Source organism: Heptranchias perlo, chromosome 13 (assembly GCF_035084215.1).
Source record: "Heptranchias perlo isolate sHepPer1 chromosome 13, sHepPer1.hap1, whole genome shotgun sequence".
Taxonomy (NCBI): domain Eukaryota; kingdom Metazoa; phylum Chordata; class Chondrichthyes; order Hexanchiformes; family Hexanchidae; genus Heptranchias; species Heptranchias perlo.
This window is the reverse complement of record NC_090337.1, coordinates 34,966,015-34,991,656: the sequence shown is the minus strand read 5'-3', so window position 1 is coordinate 34,991,656 and position 25,642 is coordinate 34,966,015. Positions and strand designations below refer to the sequence as shown.

Sequence of the window (25,642 nt, the reverse complement as noted above, 5' to 3'; positions counted from 1 at the left end):
ACTGTGATCTACTGTAATCCTTGGATCTCTTTCCCAGTCAACATACTGTACCACTGTTTCATTGAACACATGCTCCCTATCTTGTTCCCTTGTTATCATGCTAATTATTTTACACTTATTCACATTGAATTGCATCTGCCATCTGTTGATTGGTTACCTAAAATATTTAATCCTTCTGAATCTGGGTAAGTTGCTCATCGTTATTTGCTCTGCCTCCTCTTTTGCTACCACCTATTACTCTTGAATAGGGATATACAGAACCAGAAAAAAGCGTCGTGATTCATCATATGGTTGTATGATAGTTGCTGAAAATATATTGAACTTTCTAGGCTATTTTGAAATTGTATTTTAATGGCTCCTTAAATTTTGGTTCTTGCCATTGGAGGAAAGGAAGGAGAGAGAGGTCCATTTTGAAAATATAATGAAGAGAGTTAAATAGAATGGATGGGGTAAGGTATTTAACATAAAACCTGGGTAGAAGAATCAGAGAAAGCACTATCTAAATGCAAGGAATAACTTCACACAGGCAATACATTACTACTTAAGAGCAGTCGGTGCTGAGTAAGCTCATACATTCAAAAGTGACTTGGACTTGAATTGGTAGGGTACAGGAATCTGGAGAGATGACAAACGTACAGATTGATGTCCTGAAACATGATGATAACCAAGCAAACTGGATGGACTGGGTTTTTCTTGTTGTGCTCTTTTGCTTAGAATTACCAAAGGAAGCACATTTTTTACTATTCAGGAAGCACTTGCGTCAAACCTCAAAATGGGTTTGTAATTTTTAATGGTGCAATGCAAATAACTAGTATAGTTTGCAGATCTTTTGAAGAACAACAGTAATGCAGTTGACACTTATCACAATGTGAAACTAATGTTACTTTTTCTGTTAAGTTAGTGCTTAATTTAGACACAGTACCTTGATCAGACTCTATGTATTTTCCAGGGAATCTCAAGCCTTTGCTTCCATTAAATGTTCAGAATCAGGTCAGTGTGCTACTACCATACCATAGGTTTGACCTCAGCTATGACCTGAATTGTGACAAGATATGTGCAGATTTCCAAGAAAATGTTGAATTCCATTTCTCTCTTGGTTGGACTTCACTGGTCAATCGGTTTCTGGGACCCAAGAATGCTCGTAGAGCTCTACTGGGAATTGGTGACCCAACTTTTCAGGTACACTGTAAACTGCAGCCCATATATTGTAAATTTAGTAGTCTTTTTAATAACCTTCCCTTCCGCCTGTTCAGAAGTTTAATTCTGTAGAATTGATTTAGGGGTGATTTCAAAAAGAAGTTATTTCAGAAAAGTGCCTAATGTTGCAGTTTGGAATTGAAAAGAAGTGTTTTGAGGGTGGCATCATTCCCATATTCAAATTATTTTCACCAACTGAAGCCAAGTGGGTGGGCAAATGGCTGCTCATTTATCTCCAACTATGCGTCTCTTAGGACAGCAATTAAGAAATGTGCTACAATTGCCCATTAATGATTTGCACTCCTATTGTCTGAGGTTTTTGTATTCGAGCTCTAAATTTAACAAAACAACTGAAACCAAAGCAACATTATCCATATAATTAAAAGTCTTGCATCTAATATACATCAGTAACATCTCACTTCTCACAGATGTCCCAGCTGAAAGTGTTATGCATCTGTATGGAAAAGAAATTGTGATTGGCTCAAACAACCATGGTCTGTTAAGTTACTGATCAAATATCTGATTGAATGTGAATAAGTCAAAAGGAGTTTAATTGACTAGGCAGGTAGTAAAAGCTACCAATGAGGAATGAGTGATCAGCACAAAACCGAGGAATGAAATACATCAATCTTTTTAAAAGCTATCGTTCACAAACCAACGACCTCCGTGAAATGTCTAATCAAATTATTTTAAAAAAATATTCCCAGTTTCTTTTGATGGCCATTGTTTCCTGAGCTCGCTGACTACATATACACCTTAAAAGTAAAACATTTATAACACAAACATTGAAAACTGAAATTATTCAGGGGCCTGGGACTTAGGTTCTGCTCCTTTGTACCTTCAAGACTTTCTCTGGCTACCTATCTCTATGTTACCAGGTCTTACTCACTCCAAAGGTCTGTGCTCCTGAATACCTATTTGAGATCTCTGCATATGTGTGGTCTGTCAGCAGTTGTGAGTGTCCTGGCTTGCACTGCTCCCTCCTTGAGAGTCTCTAAATTGATTTGATTTTGTTGCATTTTGAGAAATTACATATTCAGTAATCTGTCCTGGAGTTTAGTCAAGAATTGTTTGAAAGATGAAACTATTACAATGATGTTTGCCCTTCCTCAGACTTTTTATAAGGTAGATGTTTTATTGAAAATTCATGGGAGAGATGCTATAGAAATAGTAAAAAAAGAAAGGGAAAGAAAATTAGTCTGACCGTTAATAGACCTAATCATTTATTTCAAGAATGCAGAACAATTACACCATGTAGCCTTAACAGGGCAGTCATCTACACATTAGCAGCAGAATAATGCTTTGTGTTAAATTGGGTTGCCTTTCTAAAACAGCGTATTATTTGATTTACTATGAGCTGTACCATGGGTGATCTTCTAGTAATATGTCTATTATGCACTTCCTGTCTTTCACCTTTCAAGTGTTGCATGGTAAATATTTCTGCTGCACACATGTGTGTATATATATATATATATTTATGTGTGTGTGTGCGTGTATGTGTGTGTGTGCGTGTATGTGTGTGTGTGCGTGTATGTGTGTGTGTGCGTGTGCGCGCGTGTGTGTGCGCGCGTGTGTGTGCGCGCGTGTGTGTGCGCGCGTGTGTGTGCGCGCGTGTGTGTGCGCGCGTGTGTGTGCGCGCGTGTGTGTGCGCGCGTGTGTGTGCGCGCGTGTGTGTGTGTGTGTGTGTGTGTGCGTATATGTATAAGCCAGAATGTCTAACCCTTGATGTAGCAATCAAAATTAAGAGGAAGCAAGGTAGGGTTCTGATCTTCAGCCTGAAGAGCAATTAAAATCTGGTCTTACCCAGTGATTATTTGATACCAGTTAGACCTTGTGATCCTAAAGGGACACAGCTTCACTTCATCAGCAGAATAATACATTGTGCATTACATGTAAATACTTTATAAGCACCATGAGCACTTTTAAAAAAAAATAAAACATCCAATATTTCCCTGCTTAATTTAGAAACTGGTAAAAAAGCACCATAGGATACAGGTGGTGACAAAGAACAGGAGAGGAAACTGAATAGAAGAGACAGTCTGGGAAAACCAGCAAAGGGACAGAATTGAAAGCAAACATTTAAAACAGCTGGTACAGCAAAAGAAGAGAAGCAGGCATGAGAATGGCTGGTGGGAGAGGGTGGCAGGGAGGACTGAAGGCCAGATCCAAAAGATCAACAAGTGGGGTGGGGAATGAGACTCAGTGGGAACTGGTAGCAGCATAAAATTGCTAATCTGACCAAAGAAGAGCATAAGACCTCCTGGGAGTGGCTGAGGACATCCTCATCCACTCCCAGGAGGCCTGATGCTCTTCTGTGGCCATATCAGCCATGAAGGTCTAGAAGCCATGAACAAAAAGCCAAAGAACAAAGCAGGAAGTTTGGACTCCAGCAGGGTGATGCAAGACTAAAAAGATAATGGCACCTCTTAGTGTATGGAGGACTGGAAGGTAGTATATGAAAGTCGTGGATAGCACGTTCAGTGAGTTGGTCACACCGCAGATAAAAATTACTGAGGGAGATAGTGAATGGGTGACCAACAGACAGAGGAAGAGTAGGAAGGCAGTGCAGGGGTCCCCTGCGGTCATCTCCCTCCAAAACAGGTATACCGTTTTGGATACTGTTGGCGGAGATGGCTCACCAGGGGAAGGTGGCAGTGGCCAGGTTCATGGCACCGTGGCTGGCTCTGCTGCACAGGAGGGCAGGAAAAAGAGTGGCAGAGCTATAGTGATAGGGGACTCGATTGTAAGGGGAATAGACAGGCGTTTCTGCGGACGCAACCGAGACTCCAGGATGGTATGTTGCCTCCCTGGTGCAAGGGTCAAGGATGTCTCGGAGCGGCTGCAGGACATTCTGGAGGGGGAGGGTGAACAGCCAGTTGTCGTGGTGCATATAGGCACCAACGATATAGGTAAAAAACAGGATGAGGTCCTACAAGCTGAATTTAGGGAGTTAGGAGTTAAACTAAAGAGTAGGACCTCAAAGGTAGTAATCTCAGGATTGCTACCAGTGCCACGGGCTAGTCAGAGTAGGAATGACAGGATAGCTAAGATGAATACGTGGCTTGAGAGATGGTGCAAGAGGGAGGGATTCAAATTCCTGGGCCATTGGAACCGGTTCTGGGGGAGGTGGGACCAGTACAAATTGGACGGTCTGCATCTGGGCAGGACTGGAACCAATGTCCTAGGGGGAGTGTTTGCTAGTGCTGTTGGGGAGGGTTTAAACTAATGTGGCAGGGGGATGGGAACCGATGCAGGAAGTCAGTGGGAAATAAAGTGGTGACAGAAACAAAAGGCAGTAAGGGAGAGTGTACAGAACATGACCGGACAGATGGTCTGAGAAAGCAGGGCAAAGACCAAGGGAAGACTAGATTAAACTGCATTTATTTCAATGCAAGAAGTCTGATGGGCAAGGCAGATGAACTCAGGGCATGGATGGGTACATGGGACTGGGATGTTATAGCTATTACTGAAACATGGCTAAGGGAGGGGCAGGACTGGCAGCTCAATGTTCCAGGGTACAGATGCTATAGGAAAGATAGAGCAGGAGGTAAGAGAGGAGGGGGAGTTGCGTTCTTGATTAGGGAGAACATCACGGCAGTAGTGAGAGGGGATATATCCGAGGGTTCGCCCACTGAGTCCATATGGGTAGAACTGAAAAATAAGAAGGGAGAGATCACTTTGATAGGATTGTACTACAGACCCCCAAATAGTCAACGGGAAATTGAGGAGCAAATATGTAAGGAGATTACAGACAGCTGCAAGAAAAATAGGGTGGTAATAGTAGGGGACTTTAACTTTCCCAACATTGACTGGGACAGCCATAGCATTAGGGGCTTGGATGGAGAGAAATTTGTTGAGTGTATTCAGGAGGAATTTCTCATTCAGTATGTGGATGGCCCGACTAGAGAGGGGGCAAAACTTGACCTCCTCTTGGGAAATAAGGAAGGGCAGGTGACAGAAGTGTTAGTGAGGGATCACTTTGGGACCAGTGATCATAATTCCATTAGTTTTAAGATAGCTATGGAGAAGGATAGGTCTGGCCCAAAAGTTAAAATTTTAAATTGGGGAAAGGCCAATTTTGATGGTATTAGACAGGAACTTTCAGAAGTTGATTGGGAGAGTCTGTTGGCAGGCAAAGGGACGTCTGGTAAGTGGGAGGCTTTCAAAAGTGTGTTAACCAGGGTTCAGTGTAAGCACATTCCTTATAAAGTGAAGGGCAAGGCTGGTAGAAGTAGGGAACCTTGGATGACTCGGGAGATTGAGGCACTAGTCAAAAAGAAGAAGGAGGCATATGACATGCATAGGCAGCTGGGATCAAGTGGATCCCTTGAAGAGTATAGAGATTGCCGGAGTAGAGTTAAGAGAGAAATCAGGAGGGCAAAAAGGGGATATGAGATTGCTTTGGCAGATCAGGCAAAGGTGAATCCAAAGAGCTTCTACAAATACATAAAGGGCAAAAGGGTAACAAGGGAGAGAGTAGGGCCTCTTAAGGATCAACAAGGTCATCTATGTGCGGAACCACAAGAGATGGGTGAGATCCTGAATGAATATTTCACATCGGTATTTACGGTTGAGAAAGGCATGGATGTTAGGGAACTTGGGGAAATAAATAGTGATGTCTTGAGGAGTGTACATATTACAGAGAGGGAGGTGCTGGAAGTCTTAACGCGCATCAAGGTAGATAAATCTCCGGGACCTGATGAAATGTATCCCAGGACGTTATGGGAGGTTAGGGAGGAAATTGCGGGTCCCCTAGCAGAGATATTTGAATCATCCACCGCTACAGGTGAGGTGCCTGAAGATTGGAGGGTAGCAAATGTTGTGCCTTTGTTTAAGAAGGGCGGCAGGGAAAAGCCTGGGGACTACAGACCAGTGAGCCTGACATCTGTAGTGGGTAAGTTGTTAGAGGGTATTCTGAGGGACAGAATCTACAGGCATTTGGAGAGGCAGGGACTAATTAGGAACAGTCAGCATGGTTTTGTGAGAGGAAAATCATGTCTCACGAATTTGATTGAGTTTTTTGAAGGGGTAACCAAGAAGATAGATGAGGGCTGTGCAGTAGACGTGGTCTACATGGACTTCAGCAAAGCATTTGACAAGGTACCGCATGGTAGGTTGTTACATAAGGTTAAATCTCATGGGATCCAAGGTGAGGTAGCCAATTGGATACAAAATTGGCTTGACGACAGAAGACAGAGGGTGGTTGTCGAGGGTTGTTTTTCAAACTGGATGCCTGTGTCCAGCGGTGTGCCTCAGGGATCGGTGCTGGGTCCGCTGTTATTTGTTATTTATATTAATGATTTGGATGAGAATTTAGGAGGCATGGTTAGTAAGTTTGCAGATGACACCAAGATTGGTGGCATTGTGGACAGTGAAGAAGGTTATCTAGGATTGCAACGGGATCTTGATAAATTGGGCCAGTGGGCCGATGAATGGCAGATGGAGTTTAATTTAGATAAATGTGAGGTGATGCATTTTGGTAGATCGAATCGGGCCAGGACCTACTCCGTTAATGGTAGGGCGTTGGGGAGAGTTATAGAACAAAGAGATCTAGGAGTACAGATTCATAGCTCCTTGAAAGTGGAGTCACAGGTGGATAGGGTGGTGAAGAAGGCATTCAGCATGCTTGGTTTCATTGGTCAGAACATTGAATGCAGGAGTTGGGATGTCTTGTTGAAGTTGTACAGGGCATTGGTGAGGCCACACTTGGAGTACTGTGTACAGTTCTGGTCACCCTATTATAGAAAGGATATTATTAAACTAGAAAGAGTGCAGAAAAGATTTACTAGGATGCTACCGGGACTTGATGGTTTGACTTACAGGGAGAGGTTAGACAGACTGGGACTTTATTCCCTGGAGAGTAGGAGGTTAAGGGGTGATCTTATAGAAGTCTATAAAATAATGAGGGGCATAGATAAGGTCGATAGTCAAAATCTTTTCCCAAAGGTAGGGGAGTCTATAACGAGGGGGCACAGATTTAAGGTGAGAGGGGAGAGATACAAAAGGATCCAGAGGGGCAATTTTTTCACTCAAAGGGTGGTGAGTGTCTGGAACGAGCTGCCAGAGGCAGTAGTAGAGGCGGGTACAATTTTGTCTTTTAAAAAGCATTTGGACAGTTACATGGGGAAGATGGGTATCGAGGGATATGGGCCAAGTGCAGGCAATTGGGACTAGCTTAGTGGTATAAACTGGGCGACATGGACATGTTGGGCCGAAGGGCCTGTTTCCATGTTGTAACTTCTATGAAGTATGGATAGTTTTGTTTGCTACAGCATTACACAATACAGGCAACACTGTTAGAATGTTAGACATTGCTCAGGCAAGAGAAATTGTCACAAAGGAATAAATCAAATTGTGACACAGGAAGTGCATGCAGTGACAAGACTTTTACTGTATTATGGACAGGTAAACCTGTCTGGTGTATATGACTCATACTTCAGATTGCCAAAAATATAAGAGGAGGAAGAAAGGCAGTTCTTTCATGCTGGCTTCTTCTGACTTGGCGGCAGGAATTTACAAATATCTGCCAATCTGCAACCTTCCCTAACCAACAGCAGTTGATCTTAGATGTGCCTTTTACAACAATTAGACATTGTGGCTTCAAAAGGACAGGCTAGTTTTTAAAAACTCCTGCACCTTAGTAGCACAATAATGCGTTGTGTGTTACTTGGTGTGATGCTCTTGTTCCTTTTTTAAAAAAGAGCATATCATTCAATTTACCATAAGCTTATATGTATTATGTTTGTGAGTCCATTATTTTGGAAAATCATGGATAGGATAGTGACTGAAACTAAAGGTTTAAAAAAAAGTTTTTACTTTTGTGCTTAAGCAATAATTTTTATTTCATTGTTTGATTTGAAAACCTAAAAAAAAATAGAAATCTGTATTCTTCAAGGAATGCAGTCAGTGCAGGAAAAATTTCAGCATTGTAATCTCTTCTAATCGATTAAATTCTGTGTATTTTAGCCACAAAATAAATAGTTTTTTTTTAAATGGCTCAATTCAAGTGTCAAATAAAATATGGTAGATTAATGGAAGCTCAGTGATAACTATACATGCCAAAATAGGGCCAGGAATCCAACTGTTTCAAGAGTCAAGGACTTGAGGTCACAAGATGACATGGGCTTAGAAGGGCAATATATCAGTTTGTGGAGAACAAGATTAAGATTCCACAATGGTTCCAAGGGTATGACAAAATGTCTTTTTTCCATGCTTCTAGTCTCCCTATTATAGATCTTGACACCAGGAGGTGTACTCAGTTGGATTTTTCATTCAGAAGAGGATTAAAGGTTGAAATTGGTGCTAGATTAATTCTTCAACTTCTTTGGAGGCTCTGTAAAATTTAAATTAATGTGATTCCTTAATTTAACTAGCAGACTGTTTCTTTGCTGTGAAAGAACTGGTTTGTTGCATTGTATAGATTTTTGTGCGATTGACTTACATGCAAAGTGGTCTTATCTACTGCAATATGTACCATATACTTGTGACATCTGTTTTTCTTTTGTTAATTATGTATATGTAGTACACCTTCTGTGGCATTTCTTGCCATTAGTCAATTACCTGGAATGCAGTTTCTAATGCCAGTGTGGAAGTAATATATCGCATGACTGACAAAAGGTTAAAGAAAATTACGCACTTTGGTAATACTGAAAGATACACGTCAGACACATTTGCATTACTAAGATCTTGATATTGAAGTTGCAAAGCAGAATGGTTGAAGTTACACTTCCCATACACCACAGAATTTGTCATCAGGAGCTGGAACTCCCCACTGCCCAACCTCTGCGGTTGATGCAATATCAAGCCCCAAGCCTCAAGAGAGAGGGGCAGGCCTATGTAAGGTAAAACTGTTGCAGGCATTTCTAAAATTAATTGACTAATTTTATGGGTAAGTTTTCAGTTTTTTATCAGAATGGTATCAGTTTTAGTGGTTTATTATAAATGTTACTTTTATCTATACGTACTGACCCAAGTGAGGAAGGAAAATGGTGGCCCAAAGCAGTTTGAAGAAATTGAGTGATTTAATTGTCTAGTTATGTGGTATTTGGTTCCTAGTTCCTGATCCGTCGTAGTAGCAATCACAATTTTGAACAAATCAATGATTACCTGAACAGATCCAGTTTACTTTAGTCTAAGTGTTACAGAATTTAATAGGACAAAGTCAGCATGGCTTTATGAAGGGGAAGTCATGTCGGACAAATTTGCTTGAGTTGTTTGAGGACATAACGTACAGGGTGGATAAAGGGGAACCAGTGGATGTAGTGTATTTAGACTTCCAGAAGGCATTCGACAAGGTGCCACATAAAAGATTATTGCTCAAGATAAAGAATCACTGGATTGGGGGTAATATTCTGGCATGGGTGGAGGATTGGTTATCTAACAGGAAGCAGAGAGTTGGGATAAATGGTTCATTCTCGGACTGGCAACCAGTAGCCAGTAGTGTTCCGCAGGGGTCGGTGCTGGGTCCCCAACTCTTTACAATCTATATTAACGATTTGGAGGAGGGGACCGAGTGTAACATATCAAAGTTTGCAGATGATACAAAGATGGGAGGGAAAGTAGAGAGTGAGGGGATATAGACAGGCTGGGTGAGTGGGCGGAGATTTGGCAGATGCAATATAATATTGGAAAATGTGAGGTTATGCACTTTGGCAGGAAAAATCAGAGAGCAAGTTATTATCTTAATGGCGAGAAACTGGAAAGTACTGCAGTACAAAGGGATCTGGGGGTCCTAGTGCAAGAAAATCAAAAAGTTAGTATGCAGATGCAGCAGGTGATCGAGAAGGCCAACGGAATGTTGGCTTTTATTGCTAGGGGGATAGAATATAAAAACAGGGAGGTATTGCTGCAGTTATATAAGGTATTGGTGAGACCGCACCTGGAATACTGCATACAGTTTTGGTCTCCATACTTAAGAAAAGACATACTTGCTCTCGAGGCAGTACAAAGAAGGTTCACTCGGTTAATCCCAGGGACGAGGGGGCGGACATATGAGGAGAGGTTGAGTAGATTGGGACTCTACTCATTGGAGTTCAGAAGAATGAGAGGCCATCTTATTGAAACATATAAGATTGTGAAGGGGCTTGATCGGGTGGATGCGGTAAGGATGTTCCCAAGGATGGGTGAAACTAGAACTAGGGGGCATAATCTTAGAATAAGGGGCTGCTCTTTCAAAACTGAGATGAGGAGAAACTTCTTCACTCAGAGGGTGGTAGGTCTGTGGAATTTGCTGCCCCAGGAAGCTGTGGAAGCTACATCATTAAATAATTTTAAAACAGAAATAGACAGTTTCCTAGAAGTAAAGGGAATTAGGGGTTACGGGGAGCGGGCAGGAAATTGGACATGAAGCTGAGTTCGGATCGGTCAAGGCCCTGTGGGTGGCGGAGCGGGCCCAGGGGCTGAGTGGCCGGGTCCTGCTCCTACTTCTTGTGTTCTTTAGATTTGAGGTTAGGATCAGATCAGCTATGATCTTATTGAAAGGCGGAGCAGGCTCGAGGGGCCGATTGGCCTACTCCTGCTCCTATTTCTTATGTTCTTATGTTAGAATTGTAGTGCAGCATTCAGATTAAATGTACAGGTTTAAATCATTGAAGTGTGATTTACACTGTAAAATATGTTAAGTATTATATGTAGAGGGAAAGATACCAAGTATTGCTTTGTCTGAGAACCTCATCAAGGAGTCAAGAGAAAGTGCTAGTTTTGACATCCAAGAGGTTAATAGCAAGAATTTGTATTCACTTGTATAAGTCCCAAGTTTTTTCTAGAGATATAATTCTTGTATATCTTATTTTTCAGACAGACATTTAGCTCTGAGTCAGCTTAGAGATGATGCATTTGTATTTGCAATCTGAACACTATAGTAAAAGAACAATTAAAAGTCACAATCAAGTTTTAGTATAGTTCACTAGATTTTATGCAGTTTTTAGATAATTTTTTCTTAGATTTGATGTTTTAAAATATAATCTGTTTCACATACAAATCATTGTTGTGTCAGTAGCAGACCTCATTTTAGGACAGCATTCTAAAATATTTTGTAAAAAAATGATTCACCTGAATGGAAAATATAAACACAATGGTACTCCATCTTTGTTGAGTTTAGCCTAAGACTAACCTATAATTGCTATTTTTTTGCACTTAAAATACATTTCGAATTTACACACTTTCGATTCTCATATTATAGGTTCCTCGAACTTTACCCATAACACCAACTGTACCTGCACTTGCTCAAGAAAGCATGGCACAGGAAGAACTGATGATCTCCCTAGTTACTGGATTAGCTTCTCTGACATCACGGACTTCAGTGGGTGTTGTCATTGTTGGAGGAGTGGCAAGTATTTTTCTTCCAAATAGTTGCTGAAATTAAGCTAGTACCCACAGGTAGCATAATGGTTATGTTACTGGACTAATAATCCAGAGTCATGAGTAAATCGCCCACAGCAGCTGGGGAACCTCTAATGGTCTTATAATTTAAATTCAATTAAATAAAATCTGGAATTAAAAAAAAATAGTATCAGTAATGATGGCCATGAAACCGGATTGTTGTACAAAACCCATCTGGTTCACTAATGTCCTTTCGGGGAGGAAAACTGCTGTACTTACCCGGTCTGGCCTATATGTGATTCCAGACCCACAGCAATGTGGTTGATTCTTACTTGCTCTCTGAAATGGCCTAGCAAGCCACTCAGTTGTACAATCTCACGACAGAAAGTCACAAAAAGAATAAAACCGGATGGACCACCTGGCATCGGACCACTAGGCACAAGACACGACCAAGGCAAACCAAGCCCAGTTGACCCTGCAAAGTCCTCATCACTAACATCTGGGGAGCTGTGCCAAAATTGGGAGAGCTGTCCCACAGACGAGTCAAGCAAGAGCTTGACCTAGCCATACTCACAGAATCATACCTTTCAGCCAACATCCCAGACTCTTCCATCACCATCCCTGGGTATATCCTGTCCCATCGGCAAGACGGACCCACCAGAGGTGGCGGTACAGTGATATACAGTCAGGAGGGAGTGGCCCTGGGAGTCCTCAACATTGAATCCGGACCCCATGAAATCTCAGGGCATCAGGTCAAACATGGGCAAGGAAACTTCCTGCTGATTACCACCGACAGCCCTCCCTCAGCTGATGAAGCAGTCCTCCTCCATGTTGAGCACCACTTGGAGGAAGCACTGAGGGTAGCAAGGGACTTCAATGTCCATCACCAAGAGTGGCTTGGTAGCACCACTACTGACCGAGCTGGCCAAGTCCTGAAGGACGTAGCTGCCAGACTGGGCCTGCGACAGGTGGTGAGCGAACCAACACGAGGGAAAAACCTACTTGACCTCGTCCTCACCAATCTACCTGTCCCAGATGCATCTGTCCATGACAGTATTGGTAGGAGTGACCACCGCACAGTCCTTGTGGAGACGAAGACCCGTCTTCACACTGAGCGCACCATCTAACGTGTTGTGTGGCACTACTACCGTGCTAAATGAGATAGATTCAGAACAGGTCTAGCAGCTCAAAACTGGGCATCCATGAGGCGCTGTGGGCCATCAGCAGCAGCAGAATTGTATTCCAGCACAATATGTAACCTCATGGCCCGGCATATTCCTCACTCTACTATTACCAACAAGCCAGGGGATTAACCCTGATTCAATGAGTGTAGAAGAGCATGCCAGGAGCAGCACCAGACGTACCTAAAAATGAGTTGCCAACCTGATGAAGCTACGACACAGGACTACTTGCATGCTAAACAGCGGAAGCAACATGCAATAGACAGAGCTAAGCGATTCCACAACCAACGGATCAGATCAAAGCTCTGCAGTCCTACCACATCCAGTCGTGAATGGTGGTAGACAATTAAACAACTAACGGGAGAAGGAGGCTCCATGAACATCCCCATCCTCAATGATGGTGGAGTCCAGCACAGTAGAGTGCAAAAGACAAGGCTGAAGCGTTTGCAACCATCTTCAGCCAGAAGTGCTGTGAATGATCCATCTCTGCCTCCTTCTGATATCCCCACCATCACAGAAGCCAGTCTTCAGCCAATTCGATTCATTCCACATGATACCAAGAAACGGCTGAGTGCACTGGATACAGCAATGGCTATGGGCCCCGTCAACATCCCGGCTGTAGTGCTGAAGACTTGTGCTCCAGAACTAGCCGCGCCTCTAGCCAAGCTGTTTCAGTACAGCTACAACACTGGCATCTACCTAGCAATGTGGAAAATTGCCCAGGTATGTCCTAGCCACAAAAAGCAAGACACATCCAATCCGGCCAATTACCGCCCCATCAGTCTACTCTCAATCATCAGCAATGTGATGGAAGGTGTTGTCGACAGTGCTATCAAGCGGCACTTACCAATAACCTGCTCACCGATGCTTAGTTTGGGTATGGCCAGGACCACTCGGCTGCAGAGACCTCATTACAGACTTGGTCCAAACATGGACAAAAGAGCTGAACTCCAGAGGTGAGGTGAAATTGACTGCCCTTGACATCAAGGCAGCATTTGACCGAGTGTGGCACCAAGGAGCCCTAGTAAAATTGAAGTCAATGGGAATCCGGGGGAAAACTCTCCAGTGGCTGGAATCATACCTAGCACAAAGGAAGATGGTAGTGGCTGTTGGAGGCCAATCATCTCAGCACCAGGATATTGCTGCAGGAGTTCCTCAGGGCAGTGTCCTTGGCCCAACCATCTTCAGCTGCTTCATCAATGACCTTCCCTCCATCATAAGGTCAGAAATGGGGATGTTCGCTGATGACTGCACAGTGTTCAGTTCCATTCGCAACCCCTCAGATAATGAAGCAGTCCGAGCCTGCATGCAGCAAGACCTGGACAACATCCAGGCTTGGGCTCATAAGTGGCAAGTAACATTCGCGCCAGATAGGTGCCAGGCAATGACCATCTCCAACAAGAGAGAGTCTAACCACCTCCACTTGACATTCAACGGCATTACCATCGCCGAATCCCCCACCATCAACATCCTGGGGGTCACCATTGACCAGAAACTTAACTGGACCAGCCATATAAATACTGTGGCTACGAGAGCAGGTCAGAGGCTGGGTATTCTGTGGCGAGTGACTCACCTCCTGACTCCCCAAAGCCTTTCCACCATCTACAAGGCACAAGTCAGGAGTGTGATGGAATACTCTCCACTTGCCTGGATGAGTGCAGCTCCAACAACACTCAAGAAGCTCGACACCATCCAAGATAAAGCAGCCCGCTTGATTGGCACCCCATCCACCACCCTAAACATTCACTCCCTTCACCACCGGCGCACTGTGGCTGCAGTGTGCACCATCCACAGGATGCACTGCAGCAACTCGCCAAGGCTTCTTCGACAGCACCTCCCAAACCCGCGACCTCTACCACCTAGAAGGACAAGAGCAGCAGGCGCATGGGAACAACACCACCTGCACGTTCCCCTCCAAGTCACACACCATCCCGACTTGGAAATATATCGCCGTTCCTTCATTGTCGCTGGGTCAAAATCCTGGAACTCCCTTCCTAACAGCACTGTGGGAGAACCGTCACCACACGGACTGCAGCGGTTGAAGAAGGCGGCTCACCACCACCTTCTCGAGGGCAATTAGGGATGGGCAATAAATGTCAGCCTTGCCAGCGAAGCCCACATCCCGTGAACGAATGAAAAAAAAATTAAGGATGAGCAATAAATGCTGGCCTTGCCAGCGACACCCACATCCCATGAACGAATTTTTAAAAATAGTATTAGAACAAGCCACCACGATGGGCCAAATCACCTCCTTCTGTATTTACCACATTACCTGTGGTACCAGCAATTATTATTCCAATCTGTTTACTCCCTTACATCCATGTTACCTTCAAGGGTCTTTGAGCACCTGCATATGCCAACAAAGCCACAAGAACAATCTGCTCGGAGATGCAGTACAGTGATTTTGGAATAGTCACATTAGGTACATTTTTTGTAAGACTTACCTTCTAGCAAGTCAGTGAGGGTATCTTGCAAGACTGGATTGAAACAAAAATTATTTTGAGACCCAAGATTGGCTTGATGCCTTTTTTTCCCCCAATTACTGGCTAATCATGATGAACATTTTGTCTATCACTGCTGTAGTATTTGTTAAATTTAGGAATATCCAGTTGCAGCTATCCAGTTAATATAAAATATTAAGTCTCTATTTATACTGTAATAAAATCCAAAACTCTCCCTATCGTGTTTTCTGGGTGAAGGTGCCAGATTTACAGTTTTTTATATAAATAGTGTGACTGTAAATTAATGTTTTCTCATTATTCTCACCATAGATTTTCAGAGCTGTGGGCTGGAGACTTATAGCTGTTGCTCTAAGTCTCTACAGTATATTATACATGTATGAACGTTTGACATGGACAACAAAGGCAAAGGAGAGAGCTTTTAAGCGTCAGTTTGTGGACTACGCTACAGAGAAATTGCAGATGGTTGTTAGTTTTACAAGCGCAAACTGTAGCCATCAAGTCCATCAGTAAGTAGCTGTCGCCATTTATCTTGCATCGCTTTCGGGCGTTGGGGAGGAATTGCCAGATTCTTTTTTTTTGCCCCTGAATTCGCCTAGGGTTTTGGCCTCTGCCAGGAGATTATTTAGCTGCTGGTGGATGGGAGCATTGGGGACCATGATGCCTAATAGCAGCATAACTGTATGGCACAGGCTTAATGGACCAGCTGGTCTTTTCCTGTCCGATGTTTTCATATGTTGGTCCAATGAGAATGAGACATTTAAGAAGTCAATATTTGACTGTTCTTTTAGGTCATTTTTCTGATTCTGAATTTTGAATAAGAGATTTGTGTTGTAACTTCAGAGAAAAACAAATTACTTGGGGCTTGTTTTTTGAACATATGGCCTTGAGGTAAGGTCTATTTGCTCAAATGCCACCTAAATTAATAGTGACTCCATCAGTAATTAATTTTTTCCAAATAAATACTCCCATTTCATCTATATTTGGCCTAAAGAACAATTCCATAAATAGCTGGTTAAGTGTGTCTCCTGATGCTGCTTCCTTCTAGTTCTTCAGATTTTTATATTTAGTTACTTGATGTGGCCCCATGATGTATCATGGACAGCCTTAATTTGTTGCAGTAAGTGTGGGGAGAGAAAGACTTTTATAGATGTGTACTGTACAAGTTGACAGGTTGTGCTTAACTACAAAAGGACTTGCTATTAAATGCTGCATTTTTTCCTTTGAGGAGAGTTCTTCTCTTGATACTTTGGACACTTATTTTATTTGGATGACAACATGACCTGATATTGCTGCCCCCCCCCCCCCCCACCCCACTGGACAGTGGAGCGCACGTGAAGTGCATTCTGCTGGCGAGATGGAGGTACACCTGAATTTCGAATTTGTTCAACTAGGTCATCAAAACGGCCCAGTCACACTCCTGGTGCAGGCCCGCCACTTGGCAGGGCCTTGTACCAGGAATTGAGTGTGGAAAGAGGCCTGCAAATGCTGGCCTGGCTGCTAGCCTTAGTGCTTTCTGGTTTCTGTTGGAGAATAACAGACAGAATTGGATAGGTTCTACAAGAAAAGGAATGCCATTCACCCTGTTGGCCCTTAATCGCTTTGCTATGTGGCCCACTCACACCCTCCAACCTGAGGAGGGTCCTGATGCAAGACTCATTGCTAGCTTCTTGGGGTACCACTGGAAATAGGTGCCCTGGTAAGCAAACATAGGAGGTTGAGGAGGATGGGCAAGGAACACCTCCTCCTGCCTCATTACCATGGCAGCACTGGGCCTGTGGCTATTGCAGGCACAGCCCTAGGTTTGTCTTTGTGGAAACCTTTGAAATCCCAGGGCAACGTAAAGAGTGCAGAGACCTGACGTAAAGGGTCCCTGCCCCCTTCTCTCCATCTTGCCTGGGAATGAGCATTTCCAAGATGTTAAGAGAGTAATATTGGCACCCATATCTTCAATAAATGACATGCACTCTCCTTTCTTTCTCTTTTCCCATCACTCCCACAACCCCAGGCCTCTTACAAAGGGACCTTCCAAGCCATGTGGCTGCAAAAGGACAAGGTAGTTTGCTTGCTTCTAGGCCATTATCAATGCAGCTCTTGACTGGATGCTAAGACATGTACATTAGCAACTCTGTGGAGATATCCTATCTAATGTTTCTCTCCTAGCGCCATGCAATTGAGGTCAGGGCCCTGAATCTGTCCCTTTGCCTCTACTTCTTGAATAAACTCTCTAATTTGTTATGGTCCTTTGCAACTGGCTGTTACAGTAACAACAACTTGCATTTATATAGTGCCATTAATGTAGTAAAATGTCCCAAGGTTCTTTGCAGGAGCATTATCAAGCAAAGTTTGACACTGAGCCACATAAAGAGATGATAGGACAGGTGACCAAAACCTTGGTCAAAGAGGTAGGTTTTAAGGAGCATCTTAAAGGAGAGATGGATTTAGGGAGGGAATTCCAGAGCTTGGAGCATAGGCAGCTGAAGGCAAAGCAGCCAGTGGTGGAGCAATGAAAATCAGGGATGCACAAGAGGCCAGAATTGGAGGAGCGCAGAGATCACGGAGGGTTGTAGGGATGGAGGATGTTACAGAGATAGGGAGGGGCAAGGCCGTGGAAAGCTTTGCTGTATTAAATAAATTTGGAAGCCAGGACTTGGTACAAATCAGGTTTTCTGATAAATTCAAATCTTCCTCATTTTAAAAGGAATTCTCAAATATAGGCCAAAAAGGTGGTCAAAGACAGGAGAGAAGTAACTGAAGGTAGCCATATCGTAGCAGTCCTTATAAAACTCAAGAAGGGAGAATTGCATGTATTTTGGCAGAATAAATGTTGATTCATCAAACTTGCTCATGAGATATGTTGGATAACTAAGAAGAAATATGTATATTGCAACTGTATGGTTTTGTTAGTGTGCTCATAAAGTGGGAAATGTCAACTTATTGATCTTGCTGATTTTTTTTTAAGAACACAATGCAGTTAATAAGATTTAAACAGTTTTTAATGAAGATGAACTGGCTGGAGTGTTCATTTTTGAAAAGAAGAAATTCAGTCTACAATAAGCAAATATTTCCCTAAAATTACCCCTCTTCCTGATGCGATATTAAACCAAAGTGCCATCTGCCTGCTGAGGTGGGGAGGGGAGTTCTCCTGGTTATCCTAGTTAACATTTATCCCTCAATCAACACCACCAAACACGGATTAACTGGTCATTTATCTCATTGCAGTTTGTGGGACCTTGGTATGTTCAAATTGGCTGCTGCATTTGCATACAATGCAATAGTGGCTGCACTTTCAAAAGCAAGTAATTCATTGGCTGTGAAGCACTTTGGGACCTCCTGAGGACTTGCAAAAAAAATAAATGCAAGTTCTTTCTTTGGTGGTATAAGGTATTATACCAGCCAGGCCTGGGGAGTAGCTAAAAAAAATTTTAAAATGGGAACAGAATAAATAATACAATTACTGCAACATCCAAAGATAAAGACAATCATCCACAGTGTTTTTTAAAAAATAGATGAATGAAATTATGTTTTGCCTCTATTCTTTCTCAGGGAAATGACCAGTACCTTTGCTCGGCTATGCCAGCAGGTAGATGTTACTGAGAAAAATTTAGAAGAAGCAGTCTCCAGCCTCAACAAAAAGATCGAACTCCTAGAGTCCACACAAAACCGATCAAAGCTGCTGAGGTAATATCCTTTTGATATTTTCATAGTACATACTTTTTATTTCTAAACAAATTTCAATGCCAGCAAGTTAATCTCTTTATCTCAACTCATTAACCATACCTTCAGTGCAAAGTAATTGCAATGTTCCGGTTAGGATAAAAACCCAACTGATACTGAAAAGGCAGGAAAACCTTAAAAAAAACCCTGCAAATCCCAGATATAAAATGGTTGATCTTAACTAAAATGAAACGGGAGTTTCACTTAAGCATCTTTTACACATTATTGGAATAAAAGCTAGCTTGATTTATTTTCTGGTGAAAATCAGGTGCTTCACAAGCACATGAAAATGTGACAGTTGGTGCCACATTAGTCTCCTCCTCCTGCATGGGCCTGCATCATATTGCCAATTAATTTTCTCCCTAGTTAAATGCTATACTTCTCATGTTAGACCTTTCATCACCAAAACTGGGACAAAGTCCTGTGTCTTTCTACAAATGTAGGTTAGGTTAACAGGCCTCCTGTTTTCCTGTTTTCAATATATTCTGTTCTTAAAATGAACTAATCTGAGTTTTTGCCTTTGTCCATCCTAAATTCCTAGGAACCAGAAAAATCAATGAATCTCCGGGAAAATATCAGCATACAAATAGTTGTTAGGGCAAGCATCAGAGAAATAAAATGAAAATCAATGTTATTAGCCTATTAACAGAAAAATCAAAGCTTTAAGTTAGGTGGTGGTGTAGACCAATCATATGCTCCTAAATCATATAGATAGAAAATAAGGCAGGCAAAAATAAATGGGGCAGAAGTACAAATTACAGTTTTACACTTGGCATAGAGTGTGTGCCCTAGCTGCACTGCGGTCATACAGTACTCCAGTCTGTACTGACCTATGCAGCACACTGTCTGCATCAAAAAAACAAAGTCTCTAAGTTGTCAGCTTCTCCCAAACAAAAGCACATTCACAATTGCTGACACTCACTGTTGCATAAAATCTCATTACCAAAACATGACACTGGAACTTGACACGTTTGCCTCACATTTACTGAAAACTGCACCATATGTACGATAGAGTTCACAACAAAATCAGAAGCATATGGACTCTTAAAAACCATGCATCTATATCTAGCAGAGTAGACCAAATCTCAGCCAATGGAGACCCTGAAAAAATTCCCATTAATCTACCGGCAATTGGGAACACTACTCTAAGCAGGTTTTGTTAGACCAGCACACCAAATTCAGAGGCACTTAATTCCAGAGTTGCTCAAAATCTCAGTGTACTTGCTCCAGGGTTACCCAACGTAGGAGTCCACTTCCTCTCAATCTCACATAAATCACAAGAAGTAATCTTCACATGGTTCATCATGACTAAATCCTTGTGAAGTGCACTAGGGTCTGGTCCAACAACATAAACTAGTGATACAAATTCCAGAATAGACTGAGCACACAGGATCCAGAGAGATTTGGCAGTGTCTTTATAGGGTACCCCAATCACAGATTCATAGAATTTACAGCACAGAAATGGGCCATTCAGCCCAACAGGTCTGTGCCGGTGTTTATGTTCCACACGAGCCTCCTCCCACCTTAATTCATCTCACCCTATCAACATATCCTTCTATTCCTTTCTCCCTCAAGTACTTATCTAGCTTCCACTTAAATTCAGCAATTCTCCTTCAAGTGCTCTCCTGGCAGGGAAAGTTCACACAGAGGAATATAACCCCCAGCCCTCAGATGCTTGCTGAAACATAATCACATTTTTTACGTTATTTACTGCCCCTTGTGAAAACCAAGCCTGCTGAACTGGCCGGAGATAGAGAGATCCATGGTTTTTGATGTTCTGTTTCATGGCTTGTTGTGGCTATCCTTACAATCAATTGCATGTGAATTACAACAGTAGTTATTAGGACTAATCTTGAGCGGAAAGATATTTTGGGGGGCGGGGGTCAAGTAGAGAAAGTCCTTGAATCGTTTTAAGAACCTTTATACAATGACTAGAATGGCAATGAAATGCAAGAACTCTTAAGAGTCTCCTTTGCAACAAAGCCCAAATCAACAGTCCTTTCATAAATCACATGGGATTTTCAGGCAGTGCATCCAAGAATGTTTCACCTCTTTAGAGCAAAATTGACACCTAATGATTCCTGCCAGAGACTTTCCCAGGACCAAGCTACCAGCCTGCATAAATGACTCTGTATCCCTAAGCTGCCTGGGGCTCAAGTAGAGGGCTATCTACAGAAATGTGCAGATATAAAGAGAAGTTACAACAAGCTCACAGGTGTTAGAAATGATCAGAGAATGCATTCCTAGGATTCCATGGGGTAGGTGTCAATGAAGATATTCAGACTACTCTTTGGGGGAAACAAAAAGGTCACCCTCAAACAGGAGAGACATTTCATAGTTCCCAAAAAGGTGGGATACTCTACCCAATAAAAGAACTCATAAACTGATTCCTAACATAGAAAAATGTCAAATGGTCCAACTATCACATTATGGCCAGGTCTGGTTAGCAACTGTAGACTTCTGTACTGCCATATGGGGATTCCATTGGGAGTTCCTCAGGTTCAATTTCAAGGGGCAAAGCTACAAGTAGAAAAGGTTGCGTTTTGGCTTCCTCAGCACCAGAATGTGTGATTGTGGTTGTAGTACAGCTCTTCGGAGCCCTGTGTCTGAAATCAAAAGCGGAGTTTTGTAGTCAATTATGAGAAGTCCCAGCTACAACTCATGGAAGGCATAAAATTCGTCAGGGCATTTTATAAAGTTTGATATTCTGCTAATTTCATTCATCCTTTCTCGTCATATCTTGTACATTCTGGAATGCCTCCAACGTTTGTCATGTTCATATTGCAACTAATTCAGTATTTGATCCAAGTGTTTGGATTATTGGTATCTCATATTATGAAAGCTATTTGGATATCATCCAGTTATACCCTCTTTGGTTACCAATTATGACCTGCATTTAGTTCTTTACAAGCTATTTACCCATCTTTTATAGAATCATAGAATCATACAAGTTACAACATGGAAACAGGCCCTTCGGCCCAACATGTCCATGTCGCCCAGTTTATACCACTAAGCTAGTCCCAATTGCCTGCACTTGGCCCATATCCCTCTATACCCATCTTACCCATGTAACTGTCCAAATGCTTTTTAAAAGACAAAATTGTACCCGCCTCTACTACTGCCTCTGGCAGCTCGTTCCAGACACTCACCACCCTTTGAGTGAAAAAATTGCCCCTCTGGACCCTTTTGTATCTCTCCCCTCTCACCATAAATCTATGCCCCCTCGTTATAGACTCCCCTACCTTTGGGAAAAGATTTTGACTATCGACCTTATCTATGCCCCTCATTATTTTATAGACTTCTATAAGATCACCCCTTAACCTCCTACTCTCCAGGGAAAAAAGTCCCAGTCTGTCTAACCTCTCCCTGTAAGTCAAACCATCAAGTCCCAGTAGCATCCTAGTAAATCTTTTCTGCACTCTTTCTAGTTTAATAATATCCTTTCTATAATAGGGTGACCAGAACTGTACACAGTACTCCAAGTGTGGCCTCACCAATGCCCTGTACAACTTCAACAAGACATCCCAACTCCTGCATTCATTGTTCTGACCAATGAAACCAAGCATGCCGAATGCCTTCTTCACCACCCTATCCACCTGTGACTCCACTTTCAAGGAGCTATGAATCTGTACTCCCAGATCTCTTTGTTCTATAACTCTCCCCAACGCCCTACCATTAACGGAGTAGGTCCTGGCCCGATTCGATCTACCAAAATGCATCACCTCACATTTATCTAAATTAAACTCCATCTGCCATTCATCGGCCCACTGGCCCAATTGATCAAGATCCCGTTGCAATCCCAGATAACCTTCTTCACTGTCCACAATGCCACCAATCTTGGTGTCATCTGCAAACTTACTAACCATGGCTCCTAAATTCTCATCCAAATCATTAATATAAATAACAAATAACAGCGGACCCAGCACCGATCCCTGAGGCACACCGCTGGACACAGGCATCCAGTTTGAAAAACAACCCTCTACAACCACCCTCTGTCTTCTGTCGTCAAGCCAATTTTGTATCCAATTGGCTACCTCACCTTTGATCCCATGAGATTTAACCTTATGTAACAACCTACCATGCGGTACCTTGTCAAATGCTTTGCTGAAGTCCATGAGACCACGTCTACTGCACAGCCCTCATCTATCTTCTTGGTTACCCCTTCAAAAAACTCAATCAAATTCGTGAGACATGATTTTCCTCTCACAAAACCATGCTGACTGTTCCTAATTAGTCCCTGCCTCTCCAAATGCCTGTAGATCCTGTCCCTCAGAATACCCTCTAACAACTTACCCACTACAGATGTCAGGCTCACTGGTCTGTAGTCCCCAGGCTTTTCCCTGCCGCCCTTCTTAAACAAAGGCACAACATTTGCTACCCTCCAATCTTCAGGCACCTCACCTGTAGCGGTGGATGATTCAAATATCTCTGCTAGGGGACCCGCAATTTCCTCCCTAACCTCCCATAACGTCCTGGGATACATTTCATCAGGTCCCTGAGATTTATCTACCTTGATGCGCGTTAAGACTTCCAGCACCTCCCTCTCTGTAATATGTACACTCCTCAAGACATCACTATTTATTTCCCCAAGTTCCCTAACATCCATGCCTTTCTCAACCGTAAATACCGATGTGAAATATTCATTCAGGATCTCACCCATTTCTTGTGGTTCCGCACATAGATGACCTTGTTGATCCTTAAGAGGCCCTACTCTCTCCCTAGTTACCCTTTTGCCCTTTATGTATTTGTAGAAGCTCTTTGGATTCACCTTTGCCTGATCTGCCAAAGCAATCTCATATCCCCTTTTTGCCCTCCTGATTTCTCTCTTAACTCCACTCCGGCAATCTCTATACTCTTCAAGGGATCCACTTGATCCCAGCTGCCTATGCATGTCATATGCCTCCTTCTTCTTTTTGACTAGTGCCTCAATCTCCCGAGTCATCCAAGGTTCCCTACTTCTACCAGCCTTGCCCTTCACTTTATAAGGAATGTGCTTACCCTGAACCCTGGTTAACACACTTTTGAAAGCCTCCCACTTACCAGACGTCCCTTTGCCTGCCAACAGACTCTCCCAATCAACTTCTGAAAGTTCCTGTCTAATACCATCAAAATTGGCCTTTCCCCAATTTAGAATTTTAACTTTTGGGCCAGACCTATCCTTCTCCATAGCTATCTTAAAACTAATGGAATTATGATCACTTGTCCCAAAGTGATCCCTCACTAACACTTCTGTCACCTGCCCTTCCTTATTTCCCAAGAGGAGGTCAAGTTTTGCCCCCTCTCTAGTCGGGCCATCCACATACTGAATGAGAAATTCCTCCTGAATACACTCAACAAATTTCTCTCCATCCAAGCCCCTCATGCTATGGCTGTCCCAGTCAATGTTGGGAAAGTTAAAGTCCCCTACTATTACCACCCTATTTTTCTTGCAGCTGTCTGTAATCTCCTTACATATTTGCTCCTCAATTTCCCGTTGACTATTTGGGGGTCTGTAGTACAATCCTATCAAAGTGATCTCTCCCTTCTTATTTTTCAGTTCTACCCATATAGACTCAGTGGGCGAACCCTCGGATATATCCCCTCTCACTACTGCCGTGATGTTCTCCCTAATCAAGAACGCAACTCCCCCTCCTCTCTTACCTCCTGCTCTATCTTTCCTATAGCATCTGTACCCTGGAACATTGAGCTGCCAGTCCTGCCCCTCCCTTATCCATGTTTCAGTAATAGCTATAACATCCCAGTCCCATGTACCCATCCATGCCCTGAGTTCATCTGCCTTGCCCATCAGACTTCTTGCATTGAAATAAATGCAGTTTAATCTAGACTTCCCTTGGTCTTTGCCCTGCTTTCTCAGACCATCTGTCCGGTCATGTTCTGTACACTTTCCCTTACTGCCTTTTGTTTCTGTCACCATTTTATTTCCCACTGACTTCCTGCATCGGTTCCCATCCCCCTGCCACATTAGTTTAAACCCTCCCCAACAGCACTGGCAAACACTCCCCCTAGGACATTGGTTCCAGTCCTGCCCAGATGCAGACCGTCCAATTTGTACTGGTCCCACCTCCCCCAGAACCGGTTCCAATGGCCCAGGAATTTGAATCCCTCCCTCTTGCACCATCTCTCAAGCCACGTATTCATCTTAGCTATCCTGTCATTCCTACTCTGACTTGCCCGTGGCACTGGTAGCAATCCTGAGATTACTACCTTTGAGGTCCTACTCTTTAGTTTAACTCCTAACTCCCTAAATTCAGCTTGTAGGACCTCATCCTGTTTTTTACCTATATCGTTGGTGCCTATATGCACCACGACAACTGGCTGTTCACCCTCCCCCTCCAGAATGTCCTGCAGCCGCTCCGAGACATCCTTGACCCTTGCACCAGGGAGGCAACATACCATCCTGGAGTCTCGGTTGCGTCCGCAGAAACGCCTGTCTATTCCCCTTACAATCGAGTCCCCTATCACTATAGCTCTGCCACTCTTTTTCCTGCCCTCCTGTGCAGCAGAGCCAGCCACGGTGCCATGAACCTGGCCACTGCCACCTTCCCCTGGTGAGCCATCTCCCCCAACAGTATCCAAAACGGTATACCTGTTTTGGAGGGAGATGACCGCAGGGGACCCCTGCACTGCCTTCCTACTCTTCCTCTGTCTGTTGGTCACCCATTCACTATCTCCCTCAGTAATTTTTATCTGCGGTGTGACCAACTCACTGAACGTGCTATCCACGACTTTCTCAGCATCGTGGATGCTCCAAAGTGAGTCCATCCGCAG

At 43.2% G+C, this 25,642-nt stretch overlaps 1 protein-coding gene across 2 annotated transcripts in view; it reads left to right on the top strand.

Annotated features, from left to right (window-relative positions):
* Positions 1–25,642, top strand: part of LOC137331491 (mitofusin-2-like) — an 82,193-nt gene that overhangs the window by 52,045 nt on the left and 4,506 nt on the right. For both annotated transcript variants that reach the window (XM_067995313.1, XM_067995312.1), the window contains exons 14-17: positions 950–1,179; positions 11,378–11,524; positions 15,470–15,666; positions 18,704–18,838. In XM_067995313.1, the coding sequence (XP_067851414.1) occupies positions 950–1,179; positions 11,378–11,524; positions 15,470–15,666; positions 18,704–18,838 (709 nt within the window). The remainder of the gene's footprint in view (positions 1–949; positions 1,180–11,377; positions 11,525–15,469; positions 15,667–18,703; positions 18,839–25,642) is intronic.